This window comes from Scomber japonicus, chromosome 5 (genome assembly GCF_027409825.1).
Source record: "Scomber japonicus isolate fScoJap1 chromosome 5, fScoJap1.pri, whole genome shotgun sequence".
Lineage (NCBI taxonomy): Eukaryota > Metazoa > Chordata > Actinopteri > Scombriformes > Scombridae > Scomber > Scomber japonicus.
The window spans coordinates 10,261,811-10,289,192 of NC_070582.1; the positions used below are offsets into that span (position 1 = coordinate 10,261,811).

Consider the following 27,382-nt stretch of genomic DNA (forward strand, 5'->3'; position numbering starts at 1 on the left):
TTTCAGATCCAGTTTCCCTAATGTTTGAGGCTTGAGTAGAGTTCCTCATTTTTGTACTACAGTTAGTTCCTGTAGCCAATAGCTTCATGGAGGGGTTTCCTGTCCACTGACCCAGCAGGCTGCCTCACGGGACCAGCAGCCATGTCCGCCTGCAGCACATTCACCGAGCACGTGTGGAAACCAGGAGAGTGCAAGAACTGCTTTAAACCTAAGAGTCTGCACTGTCTGGCTCAGAGTGGTGGAGGGAAGCCTCCCTCTGAACAGAGGCCTTCGGCATCTCAGCAACTGATTCCACCCCCTGCTGGGGCCAGAGCCAATCCTAACCTTGCCAGCAACTCCCAGAGGGCTGGCAGTGGGTCTGCCCGCTCAGGACACTTCCGTCCACCAGTGGCTAAGAAACCAACCATTGCTGTTAAGCCGACTATGATGCTGCCCTGCTCTTCTGCAGGACTGGATCCAGATGGCAACATGCAACGCCCACCAAATGTAATAGAACAGGGCAAAACATCAGCCTTCACGGTCTGGAATCGCAATGGACTGAATTGTAAGAGGCCAGGTGGTCCTAGCAACAACAACGAAGGAGAGGATGGCAGTGAGGAGATTGAGGGTTATGGACCACTTAGCCCAGTGACCCCTAGTGGAAATAACAACAATAGTGGACTGACGGATGTCCTAAAGGAGATTGCTGGGTTATGCCCTGGCCCAAGCCCCATGCACCTTTCTGTGTCTAAGGACTTGTTTTGGGGGCGAATCAGTAGCTCATACCAACGGTCCTTGGAAAGAGGCCTTCCAGCCTCAAGCTGTCTTGCCATTGGAAGCAGCGGTAGTGGTGGTGGCACTACTCAAAAACGTGTATCCCTTAGTGATAGCACAGACATCATCAGTACAGAGGGTGGTCGCTTTTGCTACCCAGAATTTTCTAATGAAGATGAGGATGATGAGGAGGATGAGGAGGAAGACTCTGAAAGGGATGATGATGAACATGAGAGTTGGGATGAAAGTGATGAAGAGTTGTTAGCCATGGAGATTCGAATGCGAGGCCAACCAGGATTTGCACATTTCCGAGCAGCCACATTGTCTCCAGTGCCCTTTGCTGCAGGGAAAAAGTGGAATACTGTTCCACTTCGAAACCGCTCACTGATGCGGATTTGTGCGGTGGATTATGATGATAGCTATGATGAGATATTGAATGGATACCCATCCATGGACTCCAATGGAGTTCTTCTTCCTTATGGGCCACGTGACATGCAAGGCAGTGGTTTCCTCACAAATTCAGAGTCCACAACTTCTCCAGAATCATCGTCATCACTACCAGAGGATTCTCGGACAACCTCCAGCAGTGGGAGCAGTGCATCCTGTGCTCTTCGAAATGGCTTGCATTCTCCCACATCTTCCAAAGCACCTATTCCCTGCACTTCTCCTCCAAAAAAGGAGCCCGTCCACAGAGCACTGAGTCCACTCAAGGTGACTGAAACACACAAGGCTGTCCTAGCAATTAGATTAGAAGAACAGGATGGCAGAGAAGGTGCGTCAATGCCCCAGGCCCTTCCTGGTCAACCAGTGACTATAAGTTTCAGTCCCACAGAGGAGCAAGCTAAACCATACCGTGTAGTGAATCTGGAAAAATCGCTTATCTGTAAGCCTTATACTGTAGTGGATGTGTCAGCATCCATGGCCAACACAGACGAACAGATTCCAGACTCTACTCCAAAACCCAAAAACCTGTCAATGCCTTCAAGCCCTACATCATTCTGTAGCACTCCTTTAGGTCAGCCCCTGTCTCCAACCTCCCCTATTTCTCCATCTACACCTGTCAAGCCAACTTCAACCACATCTGTAGCTCCATCAAGTACCTCCCGAAAGAAATTAGGGAGCATACGCTACCAAGAAGTGTGGACAAGTCCTCGCCAAAAGATACCTAAAGTTGATCTGGGGGTTGGGAGTACTCCTGGCCCTTCTTTTCCACACTGCAGCCACAAGTCAGCTCCCACTTCTCCCATTGCTGGGCTGTCTTCCTCCCGCACTGTACCAGTAAAATCCCCCAACTTATCAGAGATCAAGTTTAACAGTTTCAATAATGCAGGCATGCCTCCTTTTCCAATCATTATTCGAGATGAGCCAGCCTATGCCAACAGCTCCAAGAATGCTGTAAAAGTACCTATAGTTATCAATCCAAGCGCTTATGACAATTTAGCTGTGTACAAGAGCTTCTTGGGACTTAGTGGGGAACTGCACCAGCCAAAAGTAGGTGTAAGTAATAGGGTGCCCAGCCATACATATGAAGAGATTGGATCTTCTGAGAGTGTCCAGTCCTCCTCAACAGAGAAAACCATCTCTGGTAGAGGGACATCAGAGAGAGCCTCTTTTGAGGAGATAAAATCTCCACTTGAAGCATTGTCAAAAGCAGCAAATTTACAACCTAAAACCACTACAGATTCTAGCACTGTGACAAGCACTGTGATGAGCGCCACAGTTGGGGCCCTATCTCCCAATGCATCAACAAATTCCCCTGCCATTCTTGCCATTACTGCAAACCTGCCTAAAAGCAGCCCCACTGCCAATGCTGTTACACGCACGTGCAAGACAAGTGGAGACACTACTTACAGTAATGATGATGAGACAGACTTAGCTTTGTCTCCTGGGACAGTAAGCCACAGGGAGGAGGCAAGCACTGTGCTTTCACAGATTGTGGCCTCCATCCAGCCTCCTCAGTCTCCTCCAGAGTCACCTTCAGCACATGACAAAACTTTCAGTTCTGAGGAGCTGTACGCCCTACCACCTGATGCCATGAAGGAGACCCTCACACGACCCAAGTCTCTTTTCTCTGCAACTGATGGCTGTCTTTCCAAACCCAAAAAGGACACGCCCTCAAAAGTTTTGTCTAAATCCCAGAGTGCCTCTGCTGCTGTCACACTCTCCAGCACCCGGTCAGAGCCCAGTCCCCCCTTCCCCCCTCCAAGATCTACATCTTCCCCTTACCATGCTTCTAATATCCTCCAGAGACACTTTGGCAACTGGACCAAGAGCTCAGCTTCCAGTTCCCCTGTAAGACCCAGTGAAGGTGAAGCAAGTCCAGGTGGAGAGGGGAGACGTATTTCAGAAAGCTCCAAACCCAAACGTTGGATCTCCTTCAAGAGCTTTTTTCGTCGGCGGAAAGAGGAGGACGAGCAGAGAGTGAAAGTGGAGACAGAGAAGGAAAGGGGGAAGCTGGTTGGGCTTGACGGAACAGTCATTCACATGCTTCCACCACCACCAATCCAACATCATCACTGGTTCACTGAGGCCAAACCTGAGGATCCCACTCAGAAACCAACCATCATATTCACTTACAAACCAGAGAGTGGCAGCACTGCTGGTGATGGAGAAGGAGAATTACGAGTAGAGGAGTGCAGAGAAACTTCACTAGTGACACCTGATGAGAGCAAAGAGTCCAGACCTTTGAGCCCGGGGCAGACCCCACCCCCAAACACCACTGGAGGTGATTTCAACAGCAAGGACATGAGGTATTTATCCAATATTTTCTTAGGTTTTATTTACTCTTCAGACACCACAATATTAAAAGATGCCTCAGTGACCAGCGTCAAGCCTGTAGTAGTAGTACTTTGTAGTAATGAGTCTGATTACAAGTTTGTTTGTAATATGATAAAGATAAATGTGGATTTTCATCAGAATATCATGGATATGTCTGTATGTAATTAGGAAGGAGATCAAAAATGTGTTCTCATCATTTGCAAGGTGCACAGATTTGCATGGAATAAATCTGTAGACCTGTAGGATTTTGACCCTCAGTTCACACACACCCAAATCAGCTCAGTACAACAACTTTTACAGAAGAAATTAATCGTTTCGCATGAGATGCCTGTATTACCGTTACCCAGGCATGCATTGCCTTCAGTGTACTCATGGGACCAAGCACAAATAAAGATGCTCAACCTTTGCCAGCTGCTACTCCAAAGTGCCAGGGGTGCTTCTCCCCTTATCATACAGATCCCTCATCATAGATTCTAGAGGTGTTTGATCTTAATATGGCGTTTCTGCTCTCCCACTTACTCGGTCAACTGCATGACCTGCGCAGTGTATGTGGTCTCTTCCCTAATGTTATCTATTACCTGAACAGCAGGCTCTGTGCTGAGCAGTTATCCCTCCAGGAGGGACCCTCAGTTTGTTACAAGTCATCCAACAGTGGTCGGATAGAACTTTAATCTATTAATCAATGCTTTAGCTACTTAAATTGCATCAAATTGTCACTCGCCCAACCAGACAGACACACACATTCACAAACAACACTTACTCATCATTCCACTTTCCATGTTCTTGAATAATAAGTTAATTATTTATTTTTGACCGGCTATTGTCCTTTTGATTAGTCTCTTGAAGTATATTTCCTATATCATAAAGTTGTTTGGGCTTAATGTGACTTTTTTTTGTTTTGGACATGAAGTTTATTTTTTTCGTTTCACTCAAAAATGATAATAAGTCAAATGGATACTGCAGTTGCCAAACAAGAACATAATTTATTAGGGAAGCTGTATAATGAAAGTGCTACTAATAATGTGAAGTATTAATCACTTAGACTGCAGGTGTGATAATGCACATTGAAAACAACTCCCATACGTCTTGAGTGTAGTCATCATTTTTAACACAATATTTACAAGTCTGTTGACAGCAGGAAAATACTTCAAGTTAAACTTAAAGTCCACCATCTACAATGAATTAAGTCTAGTGGGTATAAAAATCCAGCCTTTGTACTTGCAAAAATTTGAAAAATTCCACTTTGAGTTCATCGCTTGGTGATTCAATAATGAATCCTGTGACTCATCCTGGTGTATATAAAAATAATCTTGATGTTTCAGGAGTAGTGATTTCCTTCAGTATTATGACATAGTTGCAACAAATATATAGCATATATAGCATTTCCTTACCACTTCCTGTCATATCATGAGCAGGAAAAACTCCACTGCACTGTACTCGTTGAGATATTCTCCTTCCTCCTTTATACTGTCTTCATCTGTTTCTTATCTTCTCTTTGTGTCCCAGCCACTTTCATATTATCCACATCTTGTGGGTTGGTTTTAAGGTGCTCAGATTTTCACTGTCATTTTCTCTGTTTCCTGTAATTTTCAATCCTCTTCCATGCCTTCCTTCCAAATTTTTCTCCTTTGAGCCCCGAGCTCTGTGAACTCTTAAATATTTCACTCCTCCATCCTGTCAAGAGCTCGCCCCCATTCTGTCTCTTTTCTAGCATCCCTGCTTTTCTCTCTTCCTCAAGCTTCAGCTCGAGTTACTCTTTTCTTGCTTTCCAGAAGTTCCTGTCTCTTCTCACACTTTATAACAAATGGTACAAATAACACATACACTCTAGTTTTTCTATTAAAATGTGATGTCTAGCTAATACCACACTAAAATTTGATAGATGATGCAGTGCTTTATGTATTGGATGGTAGCCAGTATACGGTATGTTACCCAAAAGTTTGATGCCAAAATCCAAGTCATTAGTTAGAGCAAGTTTTTTGCTGCTCTCACTGCACACAGAGGATAATGAATCATCACTCAAATCAAGAAAGATTAATTTAGTTTCGGTCATGAGTCTGAGTCTTTGAAGCTAATTTGTAATGTTGAGTAAAATAACTTGAACTCTCTACCGACTGATACCATCTTCAGAGCTGATGTCAGCAACAAAGATGAGCTGTTGCAGTATCCCCAGGTGTCCCTCATACACCAAATGTTTCTCCTGTTAAATTGAGCATTCAACATCAGGAAACAGCTGTTTCAACATGAAAAAAACTGAACAGCTGCTAACAATGTAATGAAACCAGCAACAATCTTTAAAGTTTTATTACTTTACTTAAAAACATTCCCAAAATAATTCAGTCTTTTTACTTTATTGTTTTTGCAGTACCCTAATGTACGCATGCAAAAGATGAGATACATTTACCAACTGTAGCCACAACCATGCAAGCCAATGAGGAAGTATTTCAAAGCAGACCCGTTGAAAGAAACTCTTTGAAGCATTTCACCTTTGGTCTACTCAGCCTCATTTTCCCTACACCTGCCGTATTTTACTTGAACAGCATATTGTAACCCTTCTGTTTACAGCTGTGAACTGGTCAATTAGTAACTTATTTATTCACTTGTTTTGTCAGATCGGTTTTACAGTGCCTCTTCACTTTGTGTGTCTAGCTCACGTATTGGTACGTGGTTTTGACTTTACCCAAAAAAAAAAACATAAAATAGCTAAACATCTCTCTTATGTTTCTATCTACATGCAAGCCTCCTTTAGCGGTGTCTGGGGGAATATGTGACAATATCAAAGTCTACAGAAGGAATGTGCTTGTGGAATGTGAATAAATTCCTCAGTGCTTTAGTTACAGACAAAGGGATAGGTAGAGTGTTTAAAAAGGTTGACTGATTTTATAAACCTTAATGTCCCTCAAGTCAGTGCTTCTGCAAAGTGCTGGAGTTCTAAAGTTTAAGGTTTCTCTTTAGTTTATTACATTTATAGGTCAGGGACAAGGTACAAAAACCGTTCATCTCACACAAAAAAATGAGATGTGCCATACCAGATTTAGCTATTAGCTACAGTAATTTCCATTTGCAGTGGCCAGGTAGACAAAACAGTTTAAACACTAAATTCATACATGACATATTTCTGAAAAATGAGTCTGTGCAACAAAGACAGTTTCTCAGGTTTGTAATGTATTAGTTAATAATGTTTGGTATTTAAATTGGTTTCCACATACATTTGCTTGCACAAACAGGTATTGCTGGCAAATGGTAATGTTGTAGGTCACCATAAAAGGACATTTGATGGAGTTGTACTTTGCAGGAAGTGAAAAGACTTGTCACATAATAAAAAAAACAGAACTGTCTCTTAGTAAACAGACCAGTAGGTCGGTGATACTTGTCATGAACCAGTCACACAGGTCATTTTACGAACCTTTAGTATTGATAGGCAGATAAGGGGTTAACTCTGTCTTTTCGACTGGAAGCTGTTTTATTGGCTAACAGTGGGCGTGCTCTTCAGCTCTGGCAAACACACATCACCTTAGACAGGTAAGAACATTCAAAGAGGGAGAAACAGAGGAAGACGAGGAAAAGACACATGCAGGAAAATATTTTTTGACTCTTCACAACAGGCCAGTCTGCAGTGACTGCTTTCACTAGAATGTGAATTCACTTCTGCCTTGTGTTCAAGGTTTCCAGATGGGAAGCTGTGTAAGCCAGTACAGTGGGTAAGCTTGAACTGAAGCCCTTTTTTTTCATTCACCTCTGTAAACAACTATGACCACCCAGGTCAGTTGAAGTCATGTTGACCTAGTAGGGAGTGGAGGTTTGTGATTTGTGATTTGGACCAACAATTGTTCATTTCTCGCAGCAGAAGTCTGAGAAAACATGAAATGTACTGTGGCAGCTTTATGCTGTCTGAACAAGTCGGGTCCTGACATTGAAACGTGTATCAGCCATAAAGGTATTTATTGTGTCAAGGGCTTCTTGAGGTGTCTAATCTGCACTGAATGTTTTGTTCATACAGAAGTATACGCTGAGGAATGTCTCTGTGTTTTAGTGCTATTTTGGATTGCTTTGTATAGCTAATTGTGACACATTCAATGTTAGGTTTTCAGTAGGATTCATGTTTTATCTCTGTAAGGGACAGAACAATAATTGCAGTCAAGTTGAGACTAATCTATTCATGTAGACCAAACAGGGAAGAACAGAAGAGGAAACTGAGTTAATATATACAAGTAGGGCAGTTTCTGGTAAACCATCTGTACTGCACTATATCACACTTTATGCTGTTTTGTTTCTAATTACAGTATACACAGTTTTTATGCCTCCATCTTTTCACACTTTATTTAATCCTTGTTTTCTAGTTGGCTCTCAAACTGTGATAACCCTTTTATATAAATTGTCTACTGCTGGCAAGTGTGAAAGTAACGTACTGTGGCATCTTAGCTATTGATTGACTCTCTTTTAAAGAGACACAAAGGGCTCCTGGTCTACAAAGACAGATCATAAACATGTCAGATCTGATCATTCTTCAGACACACAGCCCTTGGGTAGAGACAGACCTTTGAGCAATTGGATATTTTCTTCAAATGCTCACTTTTCTATCTCATCATGGTCAAAATGTCCCACATTTATGTTCTCCTAAAGAACATCACTGCTTCAAAAATACAAGTATAGTATAGGGTGTTTCTACTGTAGAAACATTCATAGGGGGCCTCTTTAAGGAATTCAGAAATAGTCATTCTCCAAAAATTACTTTATTACATTGTGGTGTGCTTAAACATGGAACAAACGTGAACTTGATTCATCTTAGTTGTAGTAGTCATTTGTTTCTACTTAAAACATGTTGTCATATAAATTGATAATTAGTGAAAACTGGATCACGTTTTGTGTAACTATTATATTATTTATATTATTTTAGTCCCCTCCCCCCCCTCCACACCACTGTTTTATTATTTTAGTTTCCACCTTTCAGTTTATGAACTAGGTTTATGCACCAGATACTGTAAAAGATTAGGCTACCTGCCTGAAACATTAAGTTGGACAAAGCCCCCTATAAACTGTGTCTTTGTCTCTTGAGGTGGAATTTTTTTTTTTTTTTTTTTGTAATGACAGGGACTTTTTGCCTGTGGTGACATAAATCATTAGTCATATTCAGACATGAGTAAACAATATTGTAGTCAAAGGAAATGACACATCTGATTCAGGATAATACAAACATGCATAGTGTGAACCTGCCCCACCCGTGACAACCCTGTGGCAATGTAACCAGCTTCTTTTCTTTTCTTTTTAACTCTGTGACCTTTTGCCCTATTTTCCCTCCCTTCTGTTTTACTTTGAACTTTTTTTTAATTACTTTTTTTTTTATCTAAATTCACCATAAGGACAAAAAAGATAAGGTGGGAGATAATGAAGAATCAAACTGCAGTGTCAGGATAGTCAACAATATTTCACCACACAAACATTTGAAATGTAATAAATAACATATGGCAGTCACAGCAGGTATTTGATGTATTATAGTGGGGGTTAAAATCTACTGTAGTTTAGAGTACCACTCTACCTGGGTGGCCACAACCCAGGTGGTCTGAGCCTTTAATATCTCAGGTCACATTGAAAGGCTGCGGCTGAACTTCCTGAGATCAGGGGTCAATAGTCAGGTTGCTTTGAGTATCTTTTTACTGTGATCAGAAGGGCAGACTGATCCCAGATGGTTTTCGATGAAGCTCCAGCTGTTCAGCTTTATTCAGCATTGAACAGCAAGGCACAGTTACCCTGGTGACGGTTAAAAAAACCTGCCTATGTTTTTAGATATTTTAGGTAACTTACACACATTGGCTCTTACTTCCCACTACAACCAGCTGGCCTAGTTCAGTTCAGTTCAGTTCAGTTGCTTTCATTGTCCCCTAAGGGAAACTTGACTTGCAGACAGGTTAAAAAATAGACAACTATCAAAAACATAATCACATGTAAAAACAAGACAGACAGACATTTTTTTAACTATCACATCATCATTGTCAGATGTATTGAATGTCTAATGTTTTGCTCTCATTACTTTATTGCTTCATCTAATTAATGATTGGTTATAGTGTTGTTTCAACTTGTTAGCCTGGTTCTTTGAACTCCTGTATGAAAATACCTGACTAGAGCCAATGTTTGGATTTGTTCTTGGAAGTTATTTATAGGATTATCACTTAATCATCCATCTTGTTGATTTAGAATTTTATAAAGCTGGTCTTCTTAATTGACTAGGAGATTAACAACAATGCCTATATTTTAGTCCATATTTAACAGAGAAGACTGAATGTGTAGCATTTCAGTGAAGTTTTTTTAAATTCTTATATAGTGCAGTAATGATGCTCACAGGGCCCACAGGCCAATTGTCACACTGTCACTTCCTTAAGAAGACACATTGTCATACAGGCAGATTGTCTGTTTAACTTGCATATCTGGCAGCAAGTCTCTTCATAGCATCCCCAGGTACTTCACACTGATTGCACTCTACACTTTCACTTTTGGCTATAACAAACTCTAAGATATGACCCAGATTTCTAGTTCCAACAACTCTGTTGGGCAACTGTCAGTACATTATGATGCTATGTCAACATCGTATAATCATCTGCTGTAAGTTAAAGTGATAACAATAGAGATAGAAAATGCATAAAGAAGATAAGCACTGTGTTTCATAATGCCACAATCCATAATGATCACATAGACATAAACAGAGGTGACAGTGTTGTATTTTAAATATGTGAGTCAGGAGATGCAGAAATCACAATTTTGTTTTGGTCAAGTCAGGAAGTCAAACTTTATTATCTCACCAGGAGAAATTTAGTTGCAGCCGGGTGTAATTCATCATTCTCATTAAGCTTCATGGTTTGTCTGCCTATCTCTCAGTACAACCAGATTTCTTTAATGCACTCCTGGAGCTTTGTTAAGTGTCAGAATTTTTAAAAAGAAGATGTTTAATTATCACATTCAAGTCTGTCACTGTAATGTGACACCTTTCCATCAATCTGTTACGGCAGATTTCAATGAAATTTATCATACTTCTTTATGCACCTCAAATCACAACCCACTGTCACAGAAGGATCTTGCATATTAACACACTCCACAGTGACCTGCTGCTCAGCCTTGTTCTTCCACCTTCCTTCAAGCAACATATGTGTAGTTGCATATGAAATGCATCAGACTTCAAAAGCCCCCACTAACTAACAAATTCATCACTCGCTGAGAAGGCTAGGCTGTGAGTACGCTGATGAACTGAGCAAGTAGTGATTTGAGATATTGAAAATATGCCCCAGATAAAAAACATTGTTCTTTGTATTTTGTTCATATCTTTTCTTCGATATATTTTGTTAATATCTTTTGATGTTAGATACCATTTACTATCTTAGACAAGATGAAAGATCACAGATGGAAGCACTTATCAAAAGCAGCAGATTTATCATTTATAAACACTAGCCTCTACAGCGCAGCTCACTATTTAAATTGTTTTGCAGATAGTTTCATAGTTTCAGAATTAAACCTTGCCATCAGCAGAATATGGAACAAAATCAATACAATGGGAAATATAGATTTTAATCAAATTGATAAAGTAAACAAAATCATTTAATTGCACAGTAAATAGAGCAAGTATTGCACATGTTCATATCTAATTAAGCCATGTCTTTCTCTGTCATCTGCAGCCAGGTACCAGGCGGTGCCAGTAATGCCAGGGATCGGGAGCTGCCCGGTGCCGCCTCCCTGCCTGCCAGAGTGAATCTGGGGCTGGTGCTTGGGGATGGGGAGGAGGGCCGTGCAAACCAGGCTGCCACACCAGCCTCAGCCAGCGAGGGCAGCGCCAGCCTAGGAGAGCCAGAGGAGGAAGGGAATCACTCCCATCACTCTCACTCTCCCGCCTCCAGCCAATGCAGCGCCACCTATAGCAACCTGGGTAAGAAGGGCACATACAAGAGAACTTGTTGGTTTCTTAAAATTGTGCATATGTGTGTAGTCGAGCTCTAGATGGCTAACAAAACACAGTATTTACTGTGTTGTAAGTGGGGGCACTACAAAATCTGCATTACCTCACCAGGCATCTGGATTCATGAGATCACAACATCACAAGTTGGAAAAATAATGGTAGACGGTGATAGATGGTGGTAGATGGTGATCCAATCACCTGCCAAGTATTTTTTGAAAGTATCTGCCGTCTTTCAGTTTTACAAGGTCGACTTCGCGGATGGTTTTATGTAACAAACCATTTGACGCACCAGCCTTAAGTCAGTGAGGTTACTGTAGGATATTTTTGGTTTTCTACCAAAAGTTAACAAAATAAGCATCACTTTCGTATACATAAAAAGATCTTCATCTTTAATTTATATCACAACACATTCAAAACTTGTTTGCTGCCAAAAGACACTGTTCACTGCAGTACAGTAAATAGAGTCCTTGTAGCCAGTACAGCTCAGAATATGCTTCACATAAAAGAGGTGGAAAGAAAAATGGAGAGAAAATGCAAATTAGTTGCTGATTATGCGCCAAAATCCCTCAGAGCAATTAAAAAACAGTTCACATGGTTAAACACCAGTGTTTGTACTGCAAATGTTATCTGGTTTTTAATCTGATTTTTACACATTTCTTGATTATATAAGAACAATAACAATAATATTTATTTCTAAAGAAACTTTAATATATGCCTCTATATGCTGGTTCTATTTAGTGGGTTTCTCACCTCATTGTGTAGATGAATCCTGACAGGTTCTGTCTGCTTGTGCAGTCCAATTCACTCCTGACTGTCTGATTAAATTATTCTCCAGCATCAGCACACCTTAACATGTGACAGGTCATAATTTATTCCTTGCTAAACCAGCTGGAGCACATCTCGACACATCTTATCACCTACTGTACAGCTTGCAATTTAGAATCTAGAAATAAGACATTTAAGTTAATCTGAAGCTGGCAGACTTTGTCTCTGAGAGTTGGGCTCCTGCTAATCTGTCCCTGTTTGGTTGGGATGAAATCTTATCAGAGCACATTTTTTGGACATGCAGTGTAATGCATACCTATCTCCTTACCACAGTGCAATAACATGTACTGCCATTGATGTCGTGACCTCTAATAGAGAGAGGAGGAGAGAGGACGAAAGGTGATGAGCACAATGGATGTGGTCTCAAGAAAGCTGGTTCCCTGCAAATAAAAACTCATTGTTAACTTGAATTGATCAGAAGCTGAATTTAAAAAGCTGCAAAAGGACTATAGCTGGTCTCTAGTGCCCCTACATCATAGCTTTTCTAAACCAAAATGTTAGACAGAAAGGATTGATGGCACTAGGGTTTTTTTTCCCCCCAGATATCCTTCTTATAGATTAACAAACTTACAAGACATATTGGAGCTCATTTTTTTATTGCAGGAAAAAGTATGAAACATGAGCTAGGGTAGTATTGCAATGATTTAAAGGACTCAAGTACATATTACATAACTGTAAAAAATATTCAAGAGTTCAAATGACTCCTTTATGGGGAAGATTTATGAACAATCAAACATCAAATGTGACCAATATGCAGTCTGCAGGGAGAGGATCTAGTGACTCCAGGATAGAAATCAGACCTGTGTGTTTAATAAAAGAAGACAGGACGGGCTTTATGAACTTTTGGGAGAGTGTACTATTTCTTAGTAATTTCCTCCAATTTCAAAAGATCCTCTTGTACCCTCGAGCTAATGACTTTGAATTGGGGTTCGGGTCATCTAGTATATGAATATATAAAATTGTATCTAGTGGTTGTCTGGAGTATTCTGCTATATACTGTAGTCATTATTATTGAGAATAACCAAAGGCCCACCTTTATCAACTGAGCGAATTATAATAGAGGAGTCAGACTGGAGGTCAGACAAGGCTGGTCTTTCTGCCCCGCTGAGATTGTCTAATGTTTGATAGTCATGTTTAGTATGCAGTATATTTTCAACATCTTTCTCCACGGGTATACGAAGGAAAAAGCTTGTATCCTCATATCATATCCTAGAATAATTATCATTCTTTCTGTGTTTTCTGTGCTTTAACACTTAAACATTCAAATCTAGTAAAAACAAGGCACACAAGTCTCTCTCTTCAGCCCAAACTGTTCACTTGTATGCATTTGGCTCATTTTCATAGGATTCCTCTGCTTGTTGAACACAGATCTAATCTTTTCTAGCAAATAAACATAGCTTCCAGACAGAAATATTGTGTAAGCTGATCTTTCTAGTGTAAATGGAGCGGGAGCAGGGGAGAAATACAAGTTAAAAGTGGAGAGTTTATTATTGCTTTCTCAATGTCCATGACATCATTTGAAGCCAAAGAGTGGCATTTGGCTGGTACTACATAATAATCATCTAATAGTTTTGTTTCCTTTTTTATACATATATCTATATCTATTCAATATCATCAATACGAGTGGCTCAAAATTCAAATACATCCTCATTCAAAGAGGAATTGGAAGTGAAGTCTGAAAGTGACAAAGACAAATTTGGGGGGTTTTTTTTAAATAAAAAAAGAGCCAATTTACCCTCCTAAAGGTTTTGCAGTACTACTGTAGACCAAACGTGATATTTCTCTTATGCCATGATAAGGAATATTTCTAATACAGTTCCCAGTTCACTGTCAGTGGAAATATTATCAGAGTATATTACATTACAGGGTTGATTGCGGTGGGACAACGAGCACATTAAGATGAGGCAGCTTATAAGCAACGTGGGGAATAGAGAGGTAGGCACAGCTGTCAAACACACATAGCAGGGCACTTAAAACATGAAGTCGTGTGTGGGAAAGCCTTTCGCTGTGATCAAGTGGCGGAACAGCGTCGTACAAATGCACGACTGAGTTGCCTCACTGTGTGTTTACTGTGAGGTTTTAAAGGTTTGTGGGTCTTTGTTTCTTGTTAAGGAATTCATCAGAGACTGTTCTGTGTTTGTGTTGTTGCACTAATTAGTTTTCTCTTTTTTTACAAGGACATATGCAAATTGAGTATGTTCTGTTTGCGTTTGTGAGGCTCACAATGCACACTGGCTATGTAGACGGATATATTGTGAATGTGCTAAAAGCTCCCTGGATGACGCATGATGAGCTGCCTGCAGCCCAATTTCACCCCTCACTCTCTCCTCTAATGAGGAACAAGGCAGGAGTGTGTGTGTTTTTGTTTGTCCGCCTTAATGCATCCTACAGTACTTCATTTTTTTGAGAGGGTATGTGGGCTTCAAGATTAATATTACAGCCGCTGAATGTGATGCCCAGTTGAAGTTTCTTTTGTACTTGTCAGAATTGCAGAAACAGAATTGATTTGCTTCTCTCTCCTTTCGCTGTCCACTTTTAGCTGCAGTAATATTTGCACACATTTGAGTAGAGACACATAATCACTTTGAGAGTATAACTGTGTCTCTCTCTCTCACTCACTATATATACAGTCTACACACACTTCTTTTTTAAATCAGACCATCAGGCAGTAGGAGGCAGAGCGCTCACTGCCTCACTCAGTGAGAAATCTCCAGTATTGGTGGGAGCGTTGAGCCTGCCTGTTGGCACCAGCGGCTCCACACACAGACTCTCAGAGATGGAAGCGCAGAAAAGCAGTTCACTCTGCCTCTCTTCACAGCTGCTCTACCGCATTTACCTAAAAAGGCATTAGTGGAATTGAGGTAATCTTGCTTAGCTTGTTTGGCTCTTTATCTCGACGTGTTCGTCTCTTTCATCACCTATCTGTTGTTTATCTTTCTGTTATCAGGTGTCTCTGACTCGCCTTTTTTTCTCTTTTGTTTCTCCTTCTCTGTCACTTTGTCAGTTTTACCACCTCTTGCCACCCACTCCACTGCTCTCGCTTCATTCCACCCCTCTGCTCCTCTGTATTTTACCGCCTCGCCTCCTCTTGTTACAGTGTCATAGTTAGTTTTATTGCAGCCTGTTAGCTGAACAATAACCCCTCTGCTACAGCAACAAGTTCCTTCATCTCAAATAAATGTTAGACAATAGTAGTCTCTGTTTACTGGAATTGTTATCAAATTACATAATATGGATTTTTAATATTTTTTTACCTATATAATATACAGTGCATCAAGGTTAAGAACAAATCAGTTTTATGTCACTCAGGCTAGAAAGTTAAATGTTTTAGCAGATTCATATTCAGTCTTTAAAGAGATGACTGTACAGTAAATAGATCTGCTACCATTTATGATTGTTAGTTTCAATTTATATTGTCGATATATTTAAATAGACGTGAAATGAACCCAGCCCTGCGGCACAATATGTGTTCTGTTTACTGCAACTCCCTCTATAACCTTTCATTTGTGTGCATCTGTTTGTTTGTTTTTCCTCCTATAATTATAATGTGCAGCAGGGAGAATGTGATGCCTCTGAATTTGCATGAATTGATACCCAGACTGGGAGTGATTTGAAATAGAAAGCAGTAGCAAAAGAGTTGTTTCAGACACGAGATTCTGTGCTCTGGAGGACAAGAAAATGCAATTAGCTATAAAAACCTGTGCAGATATTTGAAAAGATTGGGACTCTGTATTGCTTTATCCCCTGGACATAGACACAGATTATAATAAAGTTAAATGTAACAACAGTGTGTTATAATCTTCAAAAATAACTTGTTGTTAGAATGATCTGTGACAGTCTCACTGTACTGTACTTTTCCCCAAACTTCCATCTTTTTGTAGTTTTTATTAAGGCATTCATGCATTTTTGTTCTGTTCTTTTTTTCAAATTATTATTATTATAATTATTATTAGACACTCATGGACGGCCTTTAAAAATCCCTTTTGAAAATACAATATTATGCAAAATTTTAAATTACAGTGCTGATCTGGAACCAGGCTGACAAATACTCCTTGAATTGATGTATGAAAAGGCCATTGAATTGTACTCAGTTCAGTTAAAAAGGGTTCCAACCATGTCAACATTTTCAGTAAGTAAATATAGCTATAGCCCCAAATCTAAACTTTGCCCCAGAGGACTTATGTATTTTTTATTTATTTTCTATTTTGAAATGACAATCACAAACTGAGCGAGCCTTACGTAATAAGTTAAATCACAACCACAGTGCTGCAGTAGAAGATCCCTGTGACTGGACGAGGGGAGGGAGCGGTTGTTTTCTTGGATGGATTACTGCAGATTGGTGGAAGAACACATTAAATATATTCGTTCCAGGAAGGATTAACAAGACTCATTTACTTCATCCTGACTGCGCTTTCTTAAGGCTTTCCTAAGACGATGGCAGAGTGACGTACACGTGAGGAGTTACTCATACCGTTTTAACAAGGAAATGTTATTAGAGTTTGTGATCAGCGGCGTTTGTGCTGTGCAAAAAGAAATGACTTGTTAAAGTAAAGCTTCCTACTGAAGGGACGGGAAAAGTAATTTGGCAGACGATGTGAATTTGAAAGACAGAATCTTATAATACTTTGCAGCCTTTCATCATGATCTTTCTAAAATCATGCTCTTCCCTGGTGAGTAAAAAGCCGCACAGTAGGGTTGTCTGTGACCTCGTACACCCACTCAGTTAAAACCACCAGGCTGTTTCATTCCCATCATGCAAATGGCACGACTCCTTTGTGCTCTTCATCTTATCACACACTTGTCTCTGACCCATCTGCCTCTGCGGTCCTCAACTCCAGAGAATACCGAGGGAACGCAATCAACCCCTCAGCCCTCCAATTCTCACTCACCACCATCCCAGAAAAATAAGGTCACTTCAAGCCACTGATAAATTTGTTCTCCGTGCTGCCTCTTTAAGCCTCACTGCAGAGCACAAGCGCAGATTGAGTCGGGCAGCTGGATGGTTGGAGGGACGACTTGTGCCCAGCTGTCCTGCTCTCTGGCTTCAGTTCTCCTAAGGGCCACCAGTTCCCTCACGTGCCATAGCGCACAGCCTCGTGTCAGCCTCTCTTTTTCATGAGAGGCAGGAAGCCAGTAGGCGGCTTCAAACACCATGTGGGAGAAACAAGCAGCAAGCTAAGGGTGCAAGAGGGAGGAATTATTTGTGTTTCAGGTGTCATTTTTTATCTATTTAAGCCACACTGAATTCTGAATCTGTGAACCAAATTTAAGGAGTTATGGCTGTCACAGATGCTTGAAATCTCTCTTAACTCACAAACCTATCAACAGCAACAAGTGATAGAGCTGGGTAAATATAGACTCACCAACTCAAGGTGTGCAATTCAAGGAAGAAGTGTTCATCACATAATATGGCCTTCTTGGTTTTGGATTTTACTTCTGCCGTCATGTATTTAGCTTTTTATATACAGCAGTGGTTTAACATCATGTTGAATGTTTCATTCTCCCATTTAAGTTGTTTTAAAGTTGGTAATATCATTTTATTACACACTGTCTGACAGTATCGCATAGTATATTCTTTATGAACTTGTTCCAGCACTTCAACTTATATGATATTTGAACTGAGTTGAAATCCTAGACTCTGTTTTATATTGCAGCACCATTCCGTCAAATAGAAATATTCTAGATGTCTGAAAACCTTCTCATATATGTTTCTTCAAAGTTCACCGTGACATATTTGGTACCTTTGGAAACACTGGAAATCCAGCTAGAATGTTAAATGAAATGTTGTTTTGAGGTACAGCCTGAGTTTGTAGTGACTGGCCTAGTAGCGTAGTAGTGGAATCGAAGAGAAAATGCAATCCTTCTGTTTGAATTGCACTCATTTTATTTATTCATGCAATAAATACAGTTTGATCCTTCTTCCCCTCCAGGTCAGTCCAGAGCCAACATGATCCCACTGAAACAGCCACGGAATATCAAAGCATCCAACGACACTCTGGCTTCCATCGACCTTGATGGCCCTACAGACCAGCCTGCCCCGAAGGCCACACCGCCACCGCTACCTAAAAAGGCCGTTCCTCGCCCCAGCACAGAGCCCAGCCTGGGAGGCAAAGAGCTAACCCAGGGAGCCCTGAGACCTCGGGCTGAAGCTAAACCTGGGGGCACCAACCTGAGTGTGGCCAACCCTCTCTACGACTTGGACTCTACCTGGGAGACAGCCAGTCAGAGCTCCTCTCTCAGCTCCGAGCCACACCGAGTCCATGACCACGAGAGCGGTGACTCCCTCGAGAGGCCATCAGCCGCCACAGCCACCAACAAGGGCCGCCCGACTAACAGCATGTCCTCCCTTATTCACCAACCTGCTGCTGCACCTGGTGCCACCAGAGAGAGGCGGCCCAACCCAAGTACGGAGTCTCTTGGAGGGAGGGTTCGGCCACCCAGTCGAGGTTCTGCCTCTGGAGGAGGAGGCTCCAAGCCCCAGAGACCTTCTCTTTACAGGGGGTTGGACAGCTGGGATGAGGTGGTGGGGAGGATCAGAGGGCTTCACACGGAAACGTTGCGGAAGCTGGCCTCCAAATGCGAGGACCGTTTCATGGCTGGCCAGAAGGATCACCTGAGGTTTGGCACTGACAGCTGGTCCCACTTTAGGCTGACTACTGGGAAACCCTGCTGCGAGGCGGGAGATGCTGTATACTACACTGCTTCCTACGCCAAGGACCCACTGGTCAACTACGCCATCAAGGTGAGATTTCAGGTTCTGTAATTTATGGATATGAAAAAATGTTTCCCATGAATGCAATGAGAACAATCAGATTGACCCGTTCAGTTTTCTACCGCCAGAAAGAGAATTTATAATATTAATGTTATTAATGTTAATGCCTTGTAGAAGCTATTTGACACTTTCCATTAAGGTGAAATACATTTAGCGGTGTGCCATGTAAAACCATGATGGTGAAAGAGTCAGAGACTGTTAATTTGGTTATAAAATGTATTAATTCTCTGCCATCTATGTAGTAGAGTACTATATTTCACACATTGCATTTAATTACATGTAATTACATGTCCTCAAACTTTGTTTGACTCTTACACTAACTGAGGCCAGTTTGTTCCACTTTTCAGTGGAAGTATTTGAAGTTTTTTTTCCCCCACAGCTACCAATTTTAGGCCTGACCCCAAAAAAAAAAGAAAGCTACAGTATATACACTCTAATCATAGTATTTCAGCAATCAGCTTATTCTTTTGCATCTTATTAGTTGAAATGTACTAGTGTGTGGTGTTTCTTTTGTTTGTTTGTTTTTTTAGGCGTGATTTTGCATTCTCATTGCATTGTGAGGGTCTTTTTAGACACATTTATAGTCTGGTGGTTGCTGTCCTTTGAGTAGATTAGTGAAATCCTTATATTTTGTTTTCAGCTTGTTGAATCACCTCCCACTCCCTTAGCTGTAGCAGAGGAAGGTGTTTGTGCTGAAATATTGGCACTTAAACTTTTCGCCTTTAGGGCATGACCTTGTGCAATAAGTCTTGTGTGTGCATGCATTCGTGCTTTTTCTGTGTTATTGTGGGAAGGTAGCAGTTATTTATGTTACTCTGTGTGTGTGTGTGTGGGTGGGTGTGTGTGTGTGTGTGTGTAAAAAGAGACAGAGGCATGGGGGTCGGGGGGGAGGGGGCAGAACTTGCCGGAAGAGTTCTGAAGCTAAATACAAAGCAGATATGGATGAAGGTTGCATTATTCACAGGATATGAAACTCTCTGCGCTCCACAGCACTTCAAAGCTTTGCCTTCATATTAGCAGCAGGCTCAAGAGAAAGTCTTGTTTTTTTATGATGCTCATCCATAAATAAGGCAACCAGGAGAGGCAGAAGCAGCAGAGCACAACTTCCCAATTAAACTTTCCCCAACTTTTCATTTTAATGCAGCCGAGTCGTGCTCCTGCCTCCCTTAACCCTCAAGTGTAGTTGATCCTCCTGCAAATTAGATTTTACTCGCTGTGATATTTTTAATACAGTGCTAATTATTCATAACCCACCTTTAGCGTGTTTATGTGAAATGTCGACTCACCGAGGAATTCAGTAAGTGAGGTTGTTTGCTTTAAATTATCACGAAAATGTCAGAGTTAAGGAATCAAGAGGGAAATAATAAAATGAAACTGGAGTTCTGTGTTAAAATCTGCAATACAGTTTCTAAGATATGTAGAGAAAAGCAGCAGAGAAAAAGTCTACAAATGTGTCCTCAAAGTTGTTTTACTAGAAAAAGGATAGAAGGCAGCCTCAAAGCCAACATGTCTAAACAAATATCCACTGCACATACCTAAAGAGTTACTGTACAGAGCGTATATGAAAGGAATGCCGGAAGGAATACATTTTATTCATCTCACTTCACAGTCTAATAGATGTACATAAATTATAAAATGATTAATTATATGAGATCACGAAGGTTAAAGTCTGCATTAATAGAAGTCATAAAGTGAAGTGGCAGAGGGTGTAACAGTAATAAAAGAACATGAACGCACACACTCACACATAAAGTTTGTTGCTGGTCAAAGACAAGTTTTTGAAGGTCCTGATAAAATGTTGGATTATAACTTAGAATTGACTTTAACTGGAACCCTGTTAATGTCTTCATTAAAAAAAATACAAAAAAAACAGCTGTCCAAATTAACGATCTTGAGAAAATTATATTATTATTATAAACTAGCAAGATTTTATTTTACATGTGTAAAGGGTTTTCTCTAACATAATTATAATGGCTTAAACAAAATATATTTATTACTGATTAATCTGAAATTTTCACAATTATTCAATATACTCTGGTGTCAAATTGCCAGAAAAAATATTGAAAATTGCCCATTACGGTTTTCTGAAACCCAACAGCCAAAAGAGAGACAGTCTGACAGTTTGTTTTACATGAGACAAAGAAGAACTACAAATACTGACGGCTTCAATGCTGACACAAGGGAATGTTATTTATGTTATTTTTGCTTGAAAAGTAAATGAGTCTTTTGTGCTAATATGAGAAAAAACATCTTCCTCTGAATTGATATGATATTCTGAATGTCAAACACCTTAAAAAAAAAGTTAATATATTTAATGCTGCACTTTCATCAACATTACTCTATGCAAACAGGAACTCATTCATTTCTTTTGCATGTTCTCATTATTCCTCTGTAGGTGTATATCTGCTGTTTGTTCCACTAAAACACTCAATTTGACACTTCAAACAAATAAAAATGCAGCACCCCTTTCAAAGAACACATGATGCCATCTTTCACAATACATGGCATCAGAAATCATCACAAGATTTACTTCCATAATGTTATACTGGCATCATCAGTAAATGATTTGTTTAGTTTGTTCTGGTGAATTTCTTTCTCCAATCTTCGACAGTTTTGCATCATTTTCAAGCATGTTTCTTCTTAGTGAAATCTTTGCAAATTAAGGTAACGTCTACACTTAAGATAATATTCACACGAACCATCCTTCAGCCAAAAATATCTCATAACTTCACTCTCTTTGCTGGTATTTTAGTGCATGTCTTTAGTGACGTCTGCAGACTGATCCCTTCCTTGACTCAGCTTCTCCGCTCTCCATTGTGATCAAAGTGAAGAAAGACAAGAGAGCTGCAGAGGCTGTCACTGTGGTTTAGGAGGCAGAGGCACGCTCTCACTGCCGCCTGTGACAGCCTCCAGTCCGCTTTCGGCTCCTCTCAGCTCTGTGTATCATTAACGGCGTGAGCTGCAATGTTCTGGAGAAACAGAGTGGGATGGAGGTCTCGTTTTGAAACAGAAAAAACCTCTTTGATCTTCAAGTTCTCTCGCACGTCTTCTGCTAAAATGGTGTTTTGTTCCCAACGCTGCAGAAGATTGCTGTTTGTTTAGAAGCCTCAAATTAATTTTTATTCCATTATTTATTTCTTGTTTTCTTATTTGTTTATTTAACTGATTAATAGCAGTCTCTTAATATCAGTATAACAGCAGGTCTATCGCAATTACAGCAGTTTTTACTACTGCTTTGCAGATATAAAAAAAACTCTATCATCATCATAATTTAAAGGTTATTGACATTTCAGTCATATTAAAAGAGAAGGCAGGCTGATCTGTATGCTTCTTTCCATCAACAAATACTGAAAATCCACATGTTAGTACATCACTCAGTACCTTCCAGCCCCATGCCCATTGGTCCCTTATGAAAATGTAAATCTTTAAAACTGGTCACATTATATATATGTACTGTTTTATTTTGTTAAGTCTCTGGTATTTCCTTAAACAGCTTGGCCTTGTATTTTTTAGAAAATGTTAGTCAAACAGGAGTAAATGGTGTATTTGTCGGGAACATCAGCTGTGAATTAATACACATTTGATGCTCTTGTGAGAATTAAGAGAGTGTATGAGGTTAACTCAGAATTAACTAGTGTGTGTGTTCACGGTAATGGAGGGTTATTGCAGTCAATGCAGCAGTGTGTCTCATTGATTTCTTTTTAACAGTTGGAGCTCTGTGGCTCAGGGTAATAAGCATTGATAGCAATAGCTTCATCACAAACCTTAACCTTATCTTCTCTAAATGTGTTTATGTAGATCTGTCGGAGCAAAGTGAAGGAGACCCAGCAGCAGTTTTTCCACAGCCTGGCAGTGAGGCAGAGCCTGGCCGTGCACTTCAACATCCAGCAGGACTGTGGACACTTCCTGGCTGATGTCCCCACCCGCCTGCTACCCTGGGAAGAGGAGGAGGAAGAAGAGGATGAGGAGGAAGAAGAGGATGATAAGGAAGATGTTAATGGGCTGAAGGAGAAAGAGAAAGCGATTAAGACAGAAATCAAGACAACAGACACCAAAGCTTCAAATGGTAAATTAGATGAAACCTCAGCAGCAAGTCACATGACCACCGCCGGCCGCTTAAGGAGTCGAGTAGTGGTTATCACACGTGAAGTCCCCTTCCAGACGGTGGCTGACTTTGTTCGGGAAGGGGTGTCTCGACATGCCCATAACCCGGAGCTGTATGAGCGCCAGGTCTGTCTGCTGCTGCTCCAGCTCTGCTCTGGCCTGGAGCACATGAAACCCTATCATGTGACCCACTGCGACCTGCGACTGGAGAACCTGCTTCTGGTCCACTGCCAACCTGGCAACCCCTGGAATCTGGACATCCTGGAGCCCAACAACAACAGCAACAGCAGCAGCAACAGCGCCGGTGCGACCGCTGCCAGTGCTGCTGCTGCAGCCGCCAACGCAACCTGCCCCGCCCGCCTCATCATCAGTAACTTCTCCCAAGCCAAACAAAAGAGCACTCTCATGACCGCCGATCCTGGTACGCTGCGCGACCAATCACGGTTGGCACCCGAAATCGTCACAGCAACTCAGTACCGCAAGTGTGACGAGTTCCAGACCGGGATCCTCATCTATGAGATGCTGCACCGGCCAAACCCCTTCGAGGAGACGCCAGATCTCAAGGAGCGGGAGTACACGTGGGCTGACCTGCCGCCGCTGCCTGTTCGATCACTCTATTCACAGGGCCTGCAGCAGCTGGCCAGGTTACTGCTCACCGTCAACCCCTCTGAAAGGATCCGGATGTCTGAGGCCCGGGCCTGCCTGCAGTGCCTGCTGTGGGGCCCTCGGGAGGACTTGTTCCAGGCACTGGGCTGCAGTAGCACTGGCCCCATGTCAGGAGCCACCTCCAGCCAGCGCGAGGCTACACTCCAGAACTGGCTGGACCTGAAGCGGACACTGATGATGATCAAGTTTGCAGAGCGCTCAATGGACACGGCATGCGGTGTGAGCCTGGAGGACTGGCTGTGCTGCCAGTATCTGGCGTTTGCCACCACAGACACCCTGAGCCGAGTGGTGCACATCCTGCAGCAACCGCAGCCACATCCTCCGTCCCAGAACCAGACACAGCCAGTGCACGCAGCACAGAACCAAACCCAAACACATCTTTCACACACCTTCCACCTGACACAGACACAGTCACAGCCACTGTGAGTTCCTCTGCTAACTGTTACTATGGCAACAGATCCAACTTCCCCTGTGTGGTCCCTCTGCTGACGCTAATGTGTGATGCAAGCTAATAGTCAGCTTTGTAGCAGCAGCCACAGTGCTCACCTAACACTAATAGCTGGTTGTGCAATGTGTGTGTGTGTGTGTGTGTGTGTGTGTGTGTGTGTGTGTGTGTGCCTGTGTTTGCGTTTTCAAATCAATCCACAGAATGAGAGGCCACGCCCCCATCCAACAGCTTCATGGTCGAGGGTTTTCATAGCACTCACATTACCAACAGCAGGAAGTGCAGCAAATGAAGTGGCTCTCTAACATTGGCCAAGGCAATATGATATATGGTAGCAGATGAAAGAAATTCTGGCTCTTGACAGTGAATTGGCATTAACAGCTCATCCTGCATGTTATAACACTCCACCAGTACTTGGTCAAAGACATTCAACAAATGTGTGAGGGATTTTTTTTAGATGTGTGTGTTTTTTCAGCAAAACTATGGAGTTGTGAGAGCTATACAGTATGTTAGATACAGTTTTCAGGGTGGATTGAGGCAGATTTAAATGGAATAAATCTGAGATTTTATAGTTACACATTAGTGTTACACATTAATATTTTATAGAGAAGTTTCAGCAGATTCACATTTAGATTTTCTCACTTTGTCTTTGTGTCTGGATAGGGAACTTGATATAGCATCAGGAATAGAGACTTATCCAGAATATTTAACTCGTTATTACATAGTGTTGTATTTTAGTAAAAGATTCACTCCTCAAAAGACACTGATTCAAATTATGAAAAAACTAAAAAGAGAAATGAAGGGAGACCATTTGAAGTTAAGGGAATGCAGAAAAAAAAGCTGTGGCTGAAGAGAACTGGCTGACATGATGGATTAGTCATCTTCAAAATCAAATCTAATCAAGTTGATTAGGTCTAACCAGATTTATTTTAATTAAAAGTGATGGAAAAGTGAAACGTGTTTCACCAATGAAGCCAAAGAACTGCCATTTTGACTAAAGATGTTTTTACAAGATTTTACCAGAGATGTTTATTATAAAATACATTCAGATATAATTACAGTAACAGTAAGTAATATTGGTTAATCCCAAAGTTTGCACAGATTAATGAAATGTCATCTTTTTTATGTTTAATAAGGTTAAAGCCAGTCTGGAGTTGATTTAACAAAAAATATACACCTTGAATGATTGAATCACACCTTACTGTAACACTTGTGCACAGGGCTTTGAGGGAGGTAGGTGATGAATGCTGAGCTAAATTTGGCTTTTTTGTAAACAAACAAGTTTTAGACGTATTCTCTCTCTCTCAATCATATTCAGGCTTTGAAGTTAAAATGGGACACAACTCTCCCCGGCTGTTGTTTTGTTTCTTGTCGGAGTATGTGCAATGAATAGATTTGTTTTGTTATTGTCTTTGGAGGTAAAAGTAACATTTTTAACATGTTATGCAGCCTTTGACTAATTCTTTCTTCCTTTTTTTTTTGTTTTGTGGCACATAAACTGATTGATGTCAGTTCAATTCTGCGACTTTAGAAACAAAGTTAAGTTCAGCGTAAAGACTTTCTCACAGTGGATGGGAGACAGGGACGTTTCAGGGACTGCCAAAAGGTAGTTATTCTTTGTCTAAATTGTGTTGTTTTTGTCAAGTTGTTTTCGAACGGTTCTGCGTTACGGATGACATTTGCACATTCAGTATGAACGTCGGCGCTCCTCGATGGAGACTGGAGGACATGATGATGCAGGAGAAACTGAGGAGAGTTCCTGTGAATTAGAGGAACTGGAAATGATAATTTTTTTGTTTTCTGCAGCGTGTGGAATGTAAAAGTTTGCCTGGACTGAAAGGGACATTTGGACCTGTTCTCATCTGCTTCTGAACACACACATCTTCCGACCGAACCACTTCTGTTTCACATAAAAACTCTCATGCGTACGAAACAACCACAGCCTCGAGACAAACGACTCAAACACTGAGACTTGCTTCCATTCCACCTGCCTTGTTTACCGTCCTCATGTTATCCAGCTAACAGGATGGCAGATCCTGCATCGACACTCACTGCCTGTCACTCTACAGATTTATTCTGCTTTAATTAAATGAGCTGTGTGTTATTGATCAGTACCTTCCAGCTTGGAGTCAGTGCAAATAACACATGTACACAAGCCTCAGCTTCCCCATAAATGCATACAGGTTTATTTATGGTTATGATGAACAAACTCAGTGTGCAGAACGTTCCCTTGATATTCATGCAGGTGGATGATGTTTTGAAAACGATGCTGCTGAAAGGCTTTACATCCACAAGTTTACTCTAGCTGGTATTGTCACCACCTCTGGTTTTCTTTTGATTTCTTGAAAAAAACTGCAGCAGTTCAGCTTTTCACTTGGGGAAAATGTACTATTGGGATCAGGATCCTGTGTTAGTTTTACTGCAGATGGACAGCACAAGACTTAATGGTCCATGGAGTGTAAATGAGACAAAGCAGGTGTGTGTGTTGCTGCATTAAAGGGTTTGTGTACTAAGGAATGTGTGTGGACGGCACTGGTGGCTGTCCTTGTATCTAGAGATTTAAGCCTTTATATAGTATATAAATATATATATATAAATATAACCTTTATCTATTTTAATCCACACACTATTTTGTCGAGTATGGAGCACCTCTATTTCAGTCTTTAGAGATTCTAAATATCATTTATTCATTTGTAAAGCTTTACTTGACTTTCTTCAACCTCGCTTGTTATGGGGGAAGAAAAAGATGAGAAGTTATCACTGTCCTGAACAAAGGATAAAGAAAAAGAGATCAGAGGAAGGAGCATTAATATACAGAACAATGTACAGTATTTTTACCCCCCTCTTGTAAATTTACCTGCTTAGGAGTTAAACCACTTTGAAAATAGGCCGAAGGATAGCTTTTGAACGCCACATTGAAAACCAACATTCATTAACAGCAACTCTACAGCCTACAGCGAGTATCATTTTCTTCCTCTCTCTGTTTGCTCTGGTTTTCTCTTTGCATTGTTAATTGCCACTGAACAGAAAAACCGAATCTCTGTAAGGCTTTCTATTGATATGTGTACAGTATGTCTCCTGGCCTGCCGCCATTTATTGT

The 27,382-nt window shown here is 41.0% G+C and overlaps 1 protein-coding gene and 1 long non-coding RNA gene across 2 annotated transcripts in view; both read left to right on the forward strand.

Annotated features, from left to right (window-relative positions):
* The window catches only part of LOC128359213 (uncharacterized), a 73,296-nt gene extending 73,279 nt beyond the window's left edge, over nucleotides 1-17 (forward strand). Inside the window, exon 3 of the long non-coding RNA XR_008321430.1 lies at nucleotides 7-17. This is a non-coding gene — a long non-coding RNA (uncharacterized LOC128359213). The remainder of the gene's footprint in view (nucleotides 1-6) is intronic.
* On the forward strand, nucleotides 14-24,748 carry peak1 (pseudopodium-enriched atypical kinase 1). The gene is made up of 4 exons (XM_053319652.1): nucleotides 14-3,503; nucleotides 11,193-11,440; nucleotides 18,226-19,037; nucleotides 22,866-24,748. Exons 1-4 carry the CDS (start codon nucleotides 142-144, stop codon nucleotides 24,261-24,263), a joined length of 5,820 nt encoding a protein of 1,939 aa, XP_053175627.1. The 5' UTR covers nucleotides 14-141; the 3' UTR covers nucleotides 24,264-24,748.
* Nucleotides 24,749-27,382: the final 2,634 nt, after the last annotated feature.

Coding starts and splice junctions, on each gene's coding strand:
- peak1 (XM_053319652.1), top strand. CDS start 142: ATGTCCGCCTGCAGCACATTCACCGAGCACGTGTGGAAACCAGGAGAG. Junction 3,504..11,192: donor TTCAACAGCAAGGACATGAG/GTATTTATCCAA, acceptor TGTCATCTGCAG/CCAGGTACCAGGCGGTGCCA. Junction 11,441..18,225: donor CGCCACCTATAGCAACCTGG/GTAAGAAGGGCA, acceptor CTTCCCCTCCAG/GTCAGTCCAGAGCCAACATG.